The following is a 17818-nucleotide window of genomic DNA, read 5'->3' as shown; positions in this document are numbered from 1 at the left end:
CAAAAGGGATTGGGCGGACCCACAAGCAGAGGCACTTGTGCCTATTCCGGGGTTATAAGAGTCGCCTTCCAGCATTAGGATCCTTCCATGTAATAATCAATTTCGCTGTACCAACTTTAACCCACGTGATGATTTGTTTGTTTTGAATTGAGAAGTACCATATTTGCATCAGACCTTAAGGAAGTTGCTTTCTTAACCTTTACGTCCCCGACATAAAAAATGAAGGTCCTTTCAGTTACACTTTTGGCTCTATCTCCACTGATTTTCAATCGATTTTTATGCAACTAGTCTTAAAACAACCACATTAGATTGGGCTTTAATGGAAAAAAAATGCTGGTAAATTATGGTTCCATTTTCCCGGAGATGTTGCAGATCGCGGTGGGATTTTTTTTGACGTCATTAGTAACAGATGAAAAAACCCGATTTAATCCACCTAGTGGTGAAAGGAACCTTTGTTATACGGTCTTACTTGCTATTTGAGATAGAAACCGACACGTCTGCGGAGTATAATCCATCTATTGGTTAACGTTGCGTAGTGCGTTGGTTTACATAAAATTTTTGAAAATTGAATACGTTTACAAAATTTGAACAAAATATGACCACTTATAAATTTTGATAGATCCTTTTTTCATGAAATTGCTGAATAAGGATAAGTAAGTTGTTAATAATTTGAGTAAGTGCAAGTAAAAGTAGGTTGTAAGAGCAAATATTATTCTTTAACATATACATTGCGTAGTAAAGGTCTAGTTTATAGATTTTTGAACTATGCATAATTTCCTGTAATGACTATTTGATTCACACCAATAAAGTTTTCTAGAATAAATTTCATCAATTTTTATTAACCTTCGGTTACTCACGCAGTTGTATTTTATATAACACGTGTAGGTTTTTGAACGCCATATTGTTATAAAGTTACAAATCGTTGTGTAACTAACGTATATTCTTCAATAAACTTGTTATAAGCAAAATGTCATAATTATTCAATGCAGTAATACTTTAAATTGTTGGGAAAATTGATCAGCATAAACTGACATCACAGAAATGAAGCAATCAGCATATGAAATGTACCGGAATTGGCCTGGAATTTTCTCTCGTTTCTTCATATGAAAAAATGGTGTCTGTATGCATCAAAACAATCAGCAATAATGTAAAATGTTTAAAATGTATCCGTCTGTTGGTAGTCGAGTAATTCGGGGTCAAAATTAGGGTATTTTTTATAATCAAAGTTCTACAGTTCCTAAACAAGCAAACATAAAGGTATACTATATTCAGCAAAGTTGTGTATTTTTACTATTTGTGCAACTTTGTAATATATGAAAAAGTCATACAACAATTACGAAAAGAGCCAAAATAAAAAACTGATTTCACTAATTCATATATAATAAATAATATTTTTCTAGCTTCGCTGAAGAGATAGGGAGTTACTGTCTTCAGCAAAATTTCTTGTAATAATATACTCTAAAACTTTGCAGAATACATCAATGTGTTATATTGAAACTGAAGAAAAATAATTTTTTTATTCCACTGTTAGGGGGATTAATCAAAATTTAAATTGCACCAGACGATAGAACTTTCAATTACAAGAAATTCTTCCAAAGGTTCCATAAACCTAAAACCAAGTTTTCCCAGTCAAAACTCTAGTGCGCATATCTTTTTGGCTTTGGGCCATTGTGCGCGCGAATAACCCGTATTACAAAAGTTGGCGCGAGTGTTGGAGGGTTAATATCTTTTGATCGGCAAAACCAATTCTACTGAAATTTTGCAGATATATTTGCAGCATTAAAATCTCTAATTTGATGTCAAAATAATTCAAACTAGATAAATCATCTTAGATGAAATGGTTATAAATTATTATAAAGTTTAATGTGTTGTATTCAATTGCTCGTAACTTTTAAATTGAACGTCCAATCAAAAAACAAATCAATAGTGATCTATTAGGCTATGTTACCTTTCAAATGAGACTAATAGCGCCTAAGTCGGTTTAGCCATATCTAAGAAACAGGCGATAATTATTACCTTGTCAAAACAGGTTTTTTTAGGATAACTTTTAAACTACTTGTTTGTTTTCAATAAAATTTACCCGAAAAATTTAGCGTTAACAAGAGCTTTCATTCGATACCAAGATCGTTGAAATCGGTCACTTGGTTCCGGAGAAAATCGTGTCACGTAATTTTCACGTTTTTACTTATAACTTTCAAACGAAATGTCGGACCTCGAATAGTGATCAATAGTGATATACTAGACAATAATACCTTTCAAACAAAAGTAATAGCGAACAAATCGGTTCAGCCATCTCCGAGAAACAGGCGATAGAAAAATTGCGTCGCGCACATACACACACACACATACACACATACACACACACACACAGACATTGCTCAGTTCGTCGAACCCTGTCGACTGGTATATGTGGCTCGGCCCTCCGGGCCTCGGATCGATTTCGTGTTTTTCGACCAATTTTTAAACCTTTGTTATAGTATAACAAAGGTAAAAAATTAGATATCTGCTTAATTGACTGCGCAAAAGTTATCCATTTTATTTGTAGTCACTAATAATGACTTTTACACTATACTAGAGAGTGCTGGCTTACGTCTCACATTTGTCGTATTTTCGAAGAAAATTCCAAATGGCCACTTTCGAGGTACGGTAGAACCGATACCGGATGTTCCGGAATGTCCAAATCGACTCAAAATACATTCAAATATGCACTAAAGAGCTCGTATTGAAAAATCCTGTGATTTGATACCCCATTTGCCATATTTTCGAAGAGAATTCCAAATGGCCACTTTTGAGTTCCGGTAGAACCGACAGGCGTAAGCCAGGGCTCTACATGATAGTGTAAAAGTGATTATTAGTGGCTACAAATAAAATGGATAACTTTTGCGCAGTCAATTAAGCAGATTTCTAATTAGAGTAGGGCGGGGCATAAGTGCGATGTTTGAAGTTGTCATCAATTTTCGTGACATATAAAGAAGGACAACAACATAATTTATTTTATAGTGATGCAGTAACTCAATGTCTTCACATTCAACTATAAATCATCTGCGGTAATAGTGTTTTGCAAAATAAATTCTTCTTTCTTCTGATCAAGTGCAGATTCGCACTTTTACTCCACTAGCGGGGCAAAAGTGCGAATACCGCGGGGCAAAAGTTCGAAGCTAGAATCCATGAAATTAACCCAGCAGTAGCTAACAAACCCATATTATCTTCAATCTGCGTCATATTTCAGTAAGGAATATTCTCAATTTGCACCTTTTCTATTTTGCGCTGGTGTATTGCAGCCTTCGTTAGATCGAAACTTTTCCAAACGTTTGTTTTTAGTTTCATCAGCGGAAACACATTTTTTTTCGGCCAACATCTGTAGAGTACACAGTTTTCTGCAGATCTTTCATTTCTAGTATCTGTGATATAGAGCCTAAAGCTGTATATAATTAGCTATACATTTTTGCCTCGTCCATGAATCGCACTTTTGACCCGGCCGTGAATCGAACTTTTACCCCGCTAGGCGCTTGACGGGGTTAGCTTAAATTACGGAAAAGCGAAATATATTTTGTAAATTATTTTCACCGTATTTTCAAAACAGATATGTGAGTGATGTAAAACGCTGGTACAAATTTTCAACAAGTAATATCCTCCTGTTGATATCATATTTGCCGTAATAAACAAACAAATATTTGCCATATAACGAAAAATTACCTCAAAATCGCCCTAAAATAATATTTGCACATAACTCAGCAACTATGCTTCGTAAGCAACCAAAGTTTACGTTAGATTCAAGCTGTCAAAGTAGTCATCCATCCATGCCAATGTAGAAAATTTACTCGGAATCTGCACCAATAAATCATTGAATCGCACTTTTACCCGCATCGCACTTTTACACCTCCTTACTCTATATTTCATCTGTTACTTATGACGACAAAAAAAATCCCACCGCGATCTGGAATATCTCCGGGAAAAGTTCTAGCGTACCCCATGGCAAACAAGAGAATTACGTCAATTGAAAACCGCAAAGCGAGCAGCTTTACGTCGTTTTTCAAGGCACCGCACTGTGATGTTGAGGGATTATTAGGTGAGACTAAACCATAAATATCGATGTATGAGCCAATTATGCTATCGGTCCTATATCAGCTCTATGCAACGAAAACTGAAATCGAACCCGAAGTCGTTCTGGAAATTTGTTGGAAATAATCAAAGGAATGACTCTGGACTACCTTCCTCAAGGATGTATAATGGGCGCTGGAGCTCCGAACCGCAGATGATTAGTGATCTCTTTGCCGCTAAATTCAGAGGTGTTTTTTCGGAGGAGTTTTTGAACCTCGAACAAATTGAATCTGCTGCTGAATCTGTACCCTTTCTTGGTCATTCGTTCACCCAAATCGAGTTAGACGAATCAATGATAAAGTCAGCAATAATTAGACTCAAAGCGTCTTACTCCGTTGGCCCTGATGGCATTCCATCTGCTTTGCTGAAAAAGTGCACTGTCAGCTTGCTGACTCCACTGCATCGTATTTTTAATATGTCTTTGGTTAAAGGCAATTTCCCGACTTTTTGGAAATCTTCGTTTTTGTTTCCTGTCTATAAAAAAGGGGAGGAAATGCATATTGAAAATTATCGTGGTATATCTGCCTTGAGCTCGGTTGGTAAACTTTTTGAACTTGCTGTATTGGGTTGCATTTTTTGGATTTTGCCGACAATACATTGTTGAGGACCAACACGGATTTATGCCAAAGCGCTCAACTGTGACCAATCTTTTATCGTTTACTTCTTATATAACAGATAGCTATAATCATTCTGAGCAAATTGATGCAGTTTATTTTGACCTAACAGCAGCATTCGATAGTATTAACCACGAAATTGCCATAGCCAAACTGGAAAAGTTAGGATTCGGCGGCAGAGTTATCAGTTGGCTGCGTTCGTATCACACTGGCCGTCGGCTAGCAGTGAAAATTGGTGATAATTATTCTGAAGAATTTTCTGCTCCATCTGGAATTCCCCAAGGCAGCCACCTAGGACCGTTGATATTCCTTCTATACATCAATGACGTGAATTTTAAACTCGAAGTTCCCCGTTTGTCCTTCGCCGACGATTTGAAAATCTTTTATCGAAAGACGCCCACGCGCTTCAGCAACAGTTAGACAACTTTGCAGACTGGTGTTGCACAAACCATATGAAAGTTAATCCGAGTAAATGTGCCGCGATTACATTTTCAAGAAAAAAAGAACCTATCTCTTTCTACTACAAGCTTTTAGGTACTAGCATTGGAAGGACTAACTGCATCAAAGATCTAGGCGTGCTATTAGATAGCAAACTATCGTTCCAGCAGCATATTTCATATGTAATCGGGAAATCATCTCGTTGCTTGGGATTCATAATGAGAGTGTCTAGGAATTTTACGGACATTTACTGCCTGAAATCTCTCTACTGTTCACTCGTTCGTTCAGTTCTTGAATATTGCTCGGTAATTTGGAACCCTCATTACCTCAATGGAGTACACAGGATCGAAGCTGTCCAACGAAGATTTGTTCGATATGCTCTTCGGCGGTTACCCTGGAATAATCCACACCAGCTACCAAGTTACGAAAGTCGTGCACAGCTTATGGGACTTGATTAGGGCTTTCGGTATTGGGCGGTCGTTCTGGAAATTTGTTGGAAATAATCAAAGGAATGAGTCTGGACTACCTTCCTCAAGGATGTATAATGGGCGCTGGAGCTCCGAACCGCAGATGATTAGTGATCTCTTTGCCGCTAAATTCAGAGGTGTTTTTTCGGAGGAGTTTTTGAACCTCGAACAAATTGAATCTGCTGCTGAATCTGTACCCTTTCTTGGTCATTCGTTCACCCAAATCGAGTTAGACGAATCAATGATAAAGTCAGCAATAATTAGACTCAAAGCGTCTTACTCCGTTGGCCCTGATGGCATTCCATCTGCTTTGCTGAAAAAGTGCACTGTCAGCTTGCTGACTCCACTGCATCGTATTTTTAATATGTCTTTGGTTAAAGGCAATTTCCCGACTTTTTGGAAATCTTCGTTTTTGTTTCCTGTCTATAAAAACCCGATTTAATCCACCTAGTGGTGAAAGGAACCTTTGTTATACGGTCTTACTTGCTGTTTGAGATAGAAATCGACACGTTTTCGCACCATAATTAATCTATTGGTCAACGTTGCGTAATGCGTTGGTTTACATAAAATTTTTGAAAATTTAATAAGTTCACAAATTTTGAACAAAATAGGAACACTTTTAAATTTTGATAGATCCTTTTTTCATGAAATTGCTGAGTAAGGATAAGTAAGTTGTTATTAATTTGAGTAAGTGCTAATAAAAGTAAGTTGTAAGCGGAAATCTTATTCTTTAACATATTCATTGCCTAGTAAAGCTCTAGTTTATAGGTTTTTGAACTATGCATAATTTCCTGTAATGCCATTCTATTTGATTCACATCAATAGAGTTTTCTAGAATAATTTTCATCAATTTTTATTAACCTTCGGTTACTCTCACGCTGTTGTATTTTGTACAACACGTGTAGGTTTTTCAACGCCATATTGTTATAAAGTTACAAATCGTTGTTTAACTAACGTATATTCTTCAATAAACTTATTCTGAGCAAAATGTCATAATTATTCAATGCATTAATAATTTAAATTGTTGGGAAAATAGATCAGCATAAACCTCCATCACAGAAACGAAGCAATCAGCAAGCGAGGTGTACCGCAATTGACCCCAAGTGGAATTTTCTCTCGTTTCTCCATATATAAAAATGGTGTCTGTATGCAGCAAAACTACCCAATGTAAAATGTTTAAAATGTATCCGTCTGCTGGTAGTCGAGTAATTCGTAGTCAAAATTAGGGTATTTTTTATAATCAAAGGTCTACAGTTCCTAAACAAGCAAATATAGAGGTATACTATATTCAGCAAAGTTGTGTATTTTTATCATTTGTACAACTTTGTAATACATGAAAAAGTCATACTACAATTACAAAAATAGCAAAAATATAAAACCTGATTTTACAAATTCATATACAATAAATAAGATTTTTCTATCTTAGCTGCAGAGATAGAAGGTTACTGTCTTTAGCAAAATTTCTTGTAATAATATGCTCTATAACTTTGCAGAACACATCAATGTGTTATATTGACACTGAAGAAAAATATTTTTTTTTATTCACTTTTAGGGGGATTAATCAAAATTTAGATTGCCCCAGACGATAGAGCTTTTAATTTCAAGAAACTATTCTAAAGGTTCGATAAACCTAAAACCAAGTTTTCCCAGTCAAAACTCTAGTACGCACGTTTTCTTTGGTTTGAGGCTATTGTGCGCGCGAGTAACTGTGTTACAAAAGTTGGCGCGAGCGTTCGAGGGTTAATATCTTTTGACCGCTACAACCAATTCTTATGAAATTTTGCATATATATTCGTAGTGTCAAAACCTCTCGTTTGATATTAAAATAATTGAAATTAGGTAAATTATCTTGGTTAAAATCATTACAAATTATTGTTAATTTTGGTGTGGTGTATACGGTTGCTCATAACTTTCAAATTAAACGTCCAATCAAAAAAGCATTCAATAGTGATCTATTAGGATATATTATCTTTCAAATGAGACTAATAGCGCATAAATCGGTTTGGCCATCTCTAAGAAACAGGCGATAATTCTTACCTTGTCAAAACAGGTTTTTTAAGCATAACTTTTAAACTACTTGTTTGTTTTCAATTAAAAATTCCTGAATAACTTAGCTTTAATAAGAGCTTTCATTTGATACTAAGATTGCTGAAATCGGTCATGTAGTTCTAGAGAAACCCGTGTCACGTATTTTTCACATTTTTGCTTATAACTTTTAAACGAAACGTCGTGTTACGAAGCAACTCAATAGTGATCTACTAGACAATAATACCTTTCAAACAAAAGTAATAGCGAACGATTCGGTTCAGCCATCTCTGAGAAACAGGCGATAGAAAAAATCATTACATACATACACACACACACACACACACACACACACACACACACACACACACACACACACACACAGACATTGCTCAAATCGACGAACCCTATCGATTGGTATATGTGACTTGGCCCTCCGGGCCTCGGATCAATTTCGTATTTTTCGACCAATTTTTAAACCTTTGTTATAGTATAACAAAGGTAAAAAGGGGAGGAAATGCATATTGAAAATTATCGTGGTATATCTGCCTTGAGCTCGGTTGGTAAACTTTTTGAACTTGCTGTATTGGATTGCATTTTTTGGATTTTGCCGACAATACATTGTTGAGGACCAACACGGATTTATGCCAAAGCGCTCAACTGTGACCAATCTTTTATCGTTTACTTCTTATATAACAGATAGCTATAATCATTCTGAGCAAATTGATGCAGTTTATTTTGACCTAACAGCAGCATTCGATAGTATTAACCACGAAATTGCCATAGCCAAACTGGAAAAGTTAGGATTCGGCGGCAGAGTTATCAGTTGGCTGCGTTCGTATCACACTGGCCGTCGGCTAGCAGTGAAAATTGGTGATAATTATTCTGAAGAATTTTCTGCTCCATCTGGAATTCCCCAAGGCAGCCACCTAGGACCGTTGATATTCCTTCTATACATCAATGACGTGAATTTTAAACTCGAAGTTCCCCGTTTGTCCTTCGCCGACGATTTGAAAATCTTTTATCGATAGACGCCCACGCGCTTCAGCAACAGTTAGACAACTTTGCAGACTGGTGTTGCACAAACCATATGAAAGTTAATCCGAGTAAATGTGCCGCGATTACATTTTCAAGAAAAAAAGAACCTATCTCTTTCTACTACAAGCTTTTAGGTACTAGCATTGGAAGGACTAACTGCATCAAAGATCTAGGCGTGCTATTAGATAGCAAACTATCGTTCCAGCAGCATATTTCATATGTAATCGGGAAATCATCTCGTTGCTTGGGATTCATAATGAGAGTGTCTAGGAATTTTACGGACATTTACTGCCTGAAATCTCTCTACTGTTCACTCGTTCGTTCAGTTCTTGAATATTGCTCGGTAATTTGGAACCCTCATTACCTCAATGGAGTACACAGGATCGAAGCTGTCCAGCGAAGATTTGTTCGATATGCTCTTCGGCGGTTACCCTGGAATAATCCACACCAGCTACCAAGTTACGAAAGTCGTGCACAGCTTATGGGACTTGATTAGGGCTTTCGGTATTGGGCGCTTTTGGTGAAAACCGGTATTTCGGTATTGGCATAGAAAATACCGGTATTGGCAGATTATTCGAAATCAATAGAAATGTCGATGTTTTTCAGTAAATCTTTTTATTTTGAAACTTTAGCTTTAGTATTGTTACTTAGCAAAATAAAATTTAGGCAGATATAATACTCTTAGCGATTTAATTCCCTTACTCGAACGAATTTTATGGCCAACACTTCCAACAATTGAAAAAACTTTCGCTTTCATCGATGTCTAGCGAACGGCTCTAAGCACATCAGGAATTTTCCTTTCATTTCTGCAAATTTATAGTAGGGAAACCCGCCTTTAATTATTTACAAAATATTTTGTATTGTAGCTTTTAGCATAATGAATGCCCCGGTCTCCTACAGCTTCTCAACAATTTTTTCTCCCCAAATCCCCAAACCGGAACTCCTGCATAACGTCATCCTCTTCATCGTCGTTCACAAATACCTTCTCTTCTCTGTTATCAATCCAACTATTCGAAAATAGTGGGATGCAGATTTCATCTCCTTTTTACCTTTGTTATACTATAACAAAGGTTTAAAAATTGGTCGAAAAACACAAAGTTGATCTGAGGCTCGGAGGGCCGAGTCACATATACCAATCGATAAGGTTCGACGAATTGAGCAATGTCTGTGTGTGTGTGTGTGTGTATGTATGTATGTGTGTGTGCGCTTCATTTTCTATCGCCTGTTTCTCGGAGATGGCTGAACCGATTCGTTCGATTTTACTTTTGTTTGAAAAGTACTATTGCCTAGTGTATCACTATTGTGTTGTTTCATGGTCCGACTTTTTGTTTAAAAGTTATGAGTAAAAATGTGAAAACTACCAGACACGATTTTCTCCGGAACTAGACAACCGATTTCAATGATCTTAGTACCAAATGAAAGCTCTTACTATAATATAAAAATTGTCAAGAAGTTTTATTGAGAACAGACAAGTAGTTTAAAAGTTAACCTTAAAAAACCTGTTTTGACAAGGTAATAATTATCGCCTGTTTCTCAGAGATGGCTAAACCGATTTTTGTGCTATTAGTCTCATTTGAGAGGCAATATAGCCTAATAGGTCACTATTGATTTGTTTTTTGATTGGACGTTTAATTTGAAAGTTATGGACAATCGTGTACAACACATCAAAATTAACAATAATTTATAATAATTTTGACTAAGATAATGTATCAAGTTTCAATTATTTTAGTATCAAACGAAAGGTTTTGACACTGCGAATGTATCTGCGAAATTTCATAAGAATTGGTTTTGCCGGTCAAAAGATATTAACCCTCGAACACTCGCGCCAACTTTTGTAACACGGTTTACTCGCGCGCACAATAACCCAAAACCAAAAAAAAAACGTGCGCACTATAGTTTTGCCTGGAAAACTTGGTCTTAGGGTTATCGAACCTTTGGAAGAGTTTCTTGAAATTGAAAGCTCTATCGTCTGGTAGAATTTAAATTTTGATTAATCCCCCTAAAAGTGAAATAAAAAAAATATTTGTCTTCAGTTTCAATATTACGCATTGATGTGTTCTGCAAAGTTTTAGAGCATTTTATTACAAGAAATTTTGCTGAAGACAGCAACCTTCTATCTCTTCAGCGAAGATGGAAAAATTTTATTTATTGTAAATGGATTTGTAAAATCAGTGTTTCTACTTTAGCTCTTTTTGTAATTGTTGTATGACTGGTTCATGTATTACAAAGTTGTACAAATAGTAGAAATACACAAGTTTGCTGAATGTAGTATAGCTCTATGTTTGCTTGTTTAGGAACTGTAGAACTTTGATTATAAAAAATACCCCAATTTTGACCTCGAATTACTTGACTACCAACAGACGGATACATTTTAAATCTTTTACATTTGCTGGTAATTCCGCTGCATACAGACCCATTTTTCCATATGAAGAAACGAGAAAAAGTTCCAGTTGAGATCAATTGCGGACTTCACATGCTGCTTGCTTCGTTTCTGTGATGTCGGCTTATGCTGAACTATTTTCCTAATCTTATCTTATCTCACACTAACGCAGCCAATACTTGAAGGCATCCTGGAAAATGCCGATTGCTTAAATCGGTCATTTTTCTTGTCAACGGCCAGGCCAACTGCGCAGCATGTACCGCAGAGAGAATTCCAAAGAATTAAGTGGAATTAAAAATGATACTTAATTCCATTCAACTCATTGAAATCAAGGGGAAGGAAGAAAGCGTGGACCTCCCGTACCAAACGCTTCCCTTGAAGATATTGATTAATTTACAGATTACAAATTGTAGTCGTTGGGAGTATCTTTGCTAATAAAGGTTAAGTGATACTCCGGACCCTCGGGGATGAACTTATGGCATTAACCATAGTCTGGCTGCAATAGGCCAAGGTTATAGCGCCTTTTTTTCGCTCTCTGAAAATTGAAAAATTCCGTCTACCTGGCATCATTTTAATTACTTAGTAAAAGAATAAAATTTAGAAATAATAAAATATATGAATGCAGGAAAATCAAATAGATAAACGAGTGAAGTTATGAAACGACCTCTCCGGCATTTGTTTCTTCGTCCATTCCATTAAATCCCGCCAATGAACAGCATCTTCGATTAAACCTGAAACAGTCCAAAGTCCCATTCGAAAGCCAGGTTTTGGGTGCCTCCGCGGTAGAACCCCACAAACCGCAAAAGTCACTACCGTATGCACAAGCGTAAATTCGGACCGCTTCCAGTAACAGTTGCCTCCAGTAATTCCGTCTGCATCCAAACATGTAACTTGCTTGTCACTATCTTCAAGGCACATGCCAATTCTATATCTGCTTCGAAAACCCGACGCGAAGTTATGTTAACAAACTGTTTTAACTTTTAATTTGAATGTTTATAATAGCGAGATACCAAAGTGTCAGATACACAAAACGCGTCTATTCGTGTTTGCTGTTTCTTCTGGAATCTTATGCTGATCTATTTTCCTAACAAAATAAAGTATTAATGCATTGAATAATTCTAACATTTTGCTCATAACAAGTTTATTGAAGAATATACGTTAGTTAAACCATGATTTGTAACTTTATAACAATATGGCATTTAAAAGACCTTTACTACGCAATGTATATGTTAAAGAATATTATTTCCTTTTACAACTTACTTTTACTTGCACTTACTCATATTAGGAACAACTTACTCAGCAATTTCTTGAAAAAAGAATCTATCAAAATTTATAAGTGCTCTTATTTTATTCAAATTTCGTGAACTTATTCAATTTCCAAAAATTTTATGTAAACCAACGCACCATGCATCGTTAACCAATAGATGAATTATGTTCCGAAGACGTGTCGATTTCTATCTTAAATAGCAAGTAAGACCGTATAACAAAGGTTCCTTTCACCACTAGGTGGATTAAAACAAGTTTTAATCAATGTATCACTCGAAAGACTTGAAAAATATTCCAAATTCTTTCCTGGCAGAACCTTTGATGGCAAGAATGCTCAAAAAACGCAAAGATCCCCGTATTCTGATCCAAGCCCGGCATAGTCGAAAAAAAATGAAGCTAACTTTTCCTTACCTTAGCTTCATACATGAAGCGACTTGTTTCTTTGTTGGACAGAACGTTTCAAACAAGCTTCAGCTGAAGCTACTGATGTGTCAAATGACGACGATTGACAGTCAGGCACGATTTGTCGATGTTGAGTAGAGTAATCATAATATGCGTTAAATTGTAGAAAATGTTACTCAAAATCAATTCAATTTTATTCAAAGTCTAGGCTGACCTTTTTTGAATATTTGATAGAGAATGAAATGAAGTGAAATGAAATGAAAATGAAACTTTAAAACCGGTCGTCATGATGAAGTGAAAATCGTTTCAATGACGCTTATTGAAGCCAGTTTTGAAACAAAGCGGCGCTGCTTCTGTTGAAACTGAAGCTTCATTACTTCAGTGTTGAATAACAATTTGCTATTGTAAATGACATTTCTGGGCCCTGATCTTGTTTCCTAAATTCGCTATTTTAAAGCTTCGAATAATTTGGAGGCTTTTGAATATCAAGATGTTCAAAAATAAATTGAAACGCGACGTCTGGCTCATACAATGAAACATTTTTACAGCAAAGTTACTCTACTGTGCCTTAAACGGGTTCAAGAGCTATAATTATTTGACCCACAATTTCACTCTCTTGATTATTAGTAGTCGAAGAATCTCGTTGGCATTAACACCAAGTTGTTTTTCTAAGAGATTTATAATGTTTTATCAAATTTAGCTCTTATTCGAATAAGGAGCTGGAAAAAACAAGCAGATTAGAAAATACCGGAAATACCGATTTTTTTGCCTTTCCAAAACCGGTATTTCGGTATCCAAAAATTGGCCAGTATTACCGGTTTCGGTACTACCGGTACTACCGGATAGACAGCCCTAGACTTGACTCACTGCAAGTGAGGCGAGAGCTTTCATGTGCTATGCTGATTGCCGATCTGCTAACCAATCACATCGATTGCCCTTCGCTTCTCGGCGAATTAAATATCAACATCCGCTCTCGAGCTCTTCGCGATAGTGCCTTCTTCAGATTGCCTGTTCGACGTACTGATTACGAAACCCATGGTGCTGTCATCGGTCTGCAGCGAACCTTTAATAGAGTTTCTTCTGGATTCGACTACCACATTCCACATTCTAGAATTAAAGTGAATATTTTAAGTATACTTAAGCATCGTTAGGTCCATCTGGGTCTGTTGATTGGTAACAAATAAACAATAAACAAACAAACTATAAACAAAAGATAATGCTACCTCATTCGTTGAAAATGTTGATTTCAAGGCATTAGTAATCACATGCTGCTAAAATTAAAAAAAAATTGAATATATGTTACGTTGATTATTTTCTGCTTCATGCCATTAAGGGTAATAAACGCCGAAGTTGTCCCCGAGTGTTCATTATAGGCTAGGACAGGACGTGCCATCTGGCTTCTTACTCTTCTTTTCATTATGACCGCCATCCCGATTGAATATTCTTTGTACACTCTGCACCACTGTTGCCTGCACATATTGTTTTAAAAATAACTTCGTTTGCCGAAAATCAGCTCCCGAATACGCCACAGTTAATGCGACCAAAATCATGTTTTGCATTTTATTTTGAATATTAAAATTCGTGTACAAACAAAACTAATATAAAACCAAGCATAGAACTACAGAATACAAAAGAAATTAAAATTCGGAAATAATAACTTATTGGCGTATTCCCACTAATGAGTTTCAGCAACACTGAAAGCGATATCACGTTATATTTTCCCCAGTCAACGGTTGCTCGTTACTTTCAGCCAATCAGAAATTGGGTCAATTTTGGGTCAACGCCGCGGTTGACACTTGGCACGTCCTGTCCTAGATTATAGGTAGAGAGTCTGTAACATGTTGTGGATTTTACGCCGAAATTTAGATAATAAATTTTATCTGCATCAGACTTTTAATGTTTGCTCAGCTCGACTAAAAGGTTTGCTCATATGTGAAAAGCTTCGCGAACGTAATATTTCGGGTAACGCCGGAATATAGGCAACGCTCGTACTGTATAAGTCACGTGCGATGATTTATTCTAATTGCATGCGTGAAATATTTCGTATCATGAAAGTAAAGCTCGATAAAACATAAATCGGTAACGACCACTAGATGTCACTTTAGTATTATGCTGCTAAAGGTGTGCAAGAGAAAATAAGGTACTCATTTCGCCATACTTAAATTAGTTTATCCGTTTAGTGGGCGCAGCCATGCTGTCTAGAAACCGCCAAAATTTAAATAAAGGAACCGAGGTTTCTTTATTAGAATATTAAAGCTACTCGTCCATTTCGCTTACGCATCGGCTGGTGAAGTCGGAGGCGGAGTTGAATACAGTTTTAACGAGCATTGTGTTCTTATATTGAAGATTAACCAAGGGGTTAATTGTGCTATTTAAATTCTTTTATAAAGGGTACAAGACTGTTACCATTGAAAGTGAGTGAGTTGTTAAGAAATTTATTTATTTTCCAGTAGAAAGTTAGTATTTGATCACGGGGTTGAAATAAACCCTTCAAAGAAGAACTCTGTTCAAGTGTACCGTGGTATAAATCGTACAAAGGTAATTTTTGAATTCTTGTTTAAATGTTGGTGTAGTAATTTACGTATTTTCGTTCGAATTGTACAGTAGCGCTCCATGCGCTATTTGTACGGAATTCTTTTCGCTGGATTCTGGAGTGCTACGGTCCACTTTCCGTTCCGTTCCTGTGTGCAATTAAGGCCCGCCTTCGTGGCAGTTAAACGGGTGTGTGTGGTGTTTTTCGCTAAGTTTGCGTTGCGAAAGTGTACACGGCGGTCGTCAATTGCCGCGCGTGTTTTACCGGCCCTTTTTAACGTTACACTCCGTGGCCGAAGTCCGAGAGCCGACAATCAGGACACGTCGTCAATTGCGTGCCTTTTGTCGAGTCTGAGGTAGGGGTTTCATTCCGTTTCGGGAGATCTATCACGGAAACGTAGTACGTGGGGTCTTCCGGGCACGTTGGTCCCTGCCAAAGACAAAACTCGGGTACGCATGACCCTAGTCATTGCGTCGCTCTCGTGAGTAGTAAAATCGGAAGCCTTCCGTCCAGCCGAACCACCCTCCGCACCTTTAGTTTCGGCCAATCCGCCATCGACCGTGACGTCGTCATCTTCGCCGTCGACCAGGACAACGCTAGCCATCGTCGAGCATCGTCAAAAACCCTGCGCAGGTATGTGATACGTTTATGACCATAAATTCAGCGCTAGAAAACCTACAAAACAATTGTCCAGCCCGAACGTTATACGGTTACTGAATACAAAGTTCAAGATATTTTACGTTTTTCATTCTTACGTTTGAGCAGAGTCCATTCTAAGGATCACTCACTCTTCCTTTCGTTGCCTTCACTTTGGTATTTCAGCTTCGTTCCGGGTCGTAAGGTTCGCGGGTTTGGATCTAATAGCATACCTGTTTTTAGCGGTTCTATCGCACGGCGGTGCGAAGCGTTTCCCTTGGTATCTGTTTTCAGTTGCGTAACCCCTGTACCGTTCTAGCCGACCTCTGAGAAACATCTCGTGCTAAACATTAGTCGGGCAAACCTAACACGACTGGTGGTCTCTCGGGTTACCGGGAGTGGCGCATAAGTCACCAAGTTTAAAGTAGAAATTTGTTAAAGGTTAGTCTACGAACGGTTACAAGTCCACTATTGGTTAACTTATCCTACGATTTAAATCCGCTCACCGATCGAGTATTTTTGCATATTTGTTGATAACGATTTAGTACATAAAGTTTCAGCAAAAATTTAAGAAGGCAAAACCTATTGAAATCCTGAGTCTAATATTTTGTTCTTGATTTTTCAGACCGTGTCAAGTGGATATACGCAATCACTGGCTGGTATGAGCGGCGTTAGTTATTCCAAAACTTCCGTTGCAACTTCTACAGGTGCAAAGAATATTTCAGGTAATGTAAATAAAATATACATGTTTAGATATACTTAATGTTTTTCTGTTTTTATCTTTTAGGATATGTTACACATAAACAACTCTCTGATTATGGTCACAATAATAAATAAAGTTCTGAATTTTTCACCAAAATGTATATTTTGAACTAGTAATAACAAATAGAGAAAGCAAAGCAAAGGGTCTCCTACGAAAGGCTGAAAATCAAAAAGCTGAACGGAAGCGCATTTTTGACGTAGGACTACGTCTTACGGCAAGTTTTGAGATAGGGTGTCATTCCAAAAAATCGAAAAAAAGAGCGTCACAAAAAATGACAGGTTTTGAGCGCTAATAGCTCAGCGGTTTTCCGATCGATTTTCAATATTCTTACACCAATCGATCGGAAAATCTTCTAAGAATTGAAGAAAAATATGGATTCTTGATGTTGAACTATTGAAAAATTGAAAATAATAAACCTATGTTTTACCAGAATTATCGCTTCGTGATTGGAAGATTCTTTACGATGATCTAAACCTATACCAGTTTGATATCTGTGCTTGGGAAGTAAGCCAAAACAAGTGACAAAGCTTCCTCATATCAATAAGATTTTTTAACACCGCGGTTCAACCTAGACCATTTTGATGTCCTTGCTTGGGAAGTACGCCAGAGAGAGTGACAAAGCCCCCTCGAGCCAACAGATTTCTTACGAATGCGATTAAACTTAGTCCAATCTGATGTCTGTGTTAGGGAAGTGTGCCAGAAAAAATGACACAAGTTCGTTGTCCCAACAGATCGCAAATTCTTTACAGCGAGACGATTAAACCTCGGCGAATTTGATATCTGTGTTAGAAAAATGTGCTACAGCTGTAGTGTTCGGTTATAATATGACTCTGTATGAATAGGCATGCTTGCCGTTTCATTAGAAGTGCAGTGAAAAGATGTGCTGTTGATAAAATAGGATTGAATTGGTAAAATCCCTTCAACGTGGGAAACCATGGATTATAAAAACAATCTTTAATTTCAGTAAGGTAGCAGGAAAGCAATAGTTCTTGATTTTGTTAAATTGTTTTCAAATGCACAATCTTTTGAGAATTGAACGTATGCAATGTTCTTCTTCTTCTTCAGATTTTGTTAAATTGTTAAATTGTCAAATGCACAATATTTTGAGAATTGAACGTATGCAATGTTACTATAGGGATACCTCGATATAAGACA

The 17818-nt window shown here is 36.9% G+C and overlaps 1 protein-coding gene across 3 annotated transcripts in view; it reads left to right on the top strand.

The window, feature by feature from the left end:
- LOC128738215 (cytokine receptor-like) overlaps positions 1-17007 on the top strand; it is a 357136-nt gene extending 340129 nt beyond the window's left edge. For 2 of the 3 annotated variants that reach the window (XM_053833187.1, XM_053833189.1), the window contains 2 exons: positions 16526-16625; positions 16688-17007. In XM_053833187.1, coding sequence (XP_053689162.1) covers positions 16526-16625; positions 16688-16737 — 150 coding nt within the window. In that variant the 3' untranslated portion in view covers positions 16738-17007. The remainder of the gene's footprint in view (positions 1-16525; positions 16626-16687) is intronic. The other variant, XM_053833188.1, reaches the window with a different exon arrangement.
- Positions 17008-17818: the final 811 nt, after the last annotated feature.

This window comes from Sabethes cyaneus, chromosome 2, assembly GCF_943734655.1.
Source record: "Sabethes cyaneus chromosome 2, idSabCyanKW18_F2, whole genome shotgun sequence".
Taxonomy (NCBI): Eukaryota; Metazoa; Arthropoda; class Insecta; order Diptera; family Culicidae; genus Sabethes; species Sabethes cyaneus.
Note: the sequence above shows the minus strand (reverse complement) of the source record. Positions and strands in the feature narration are given on the sequence as shown.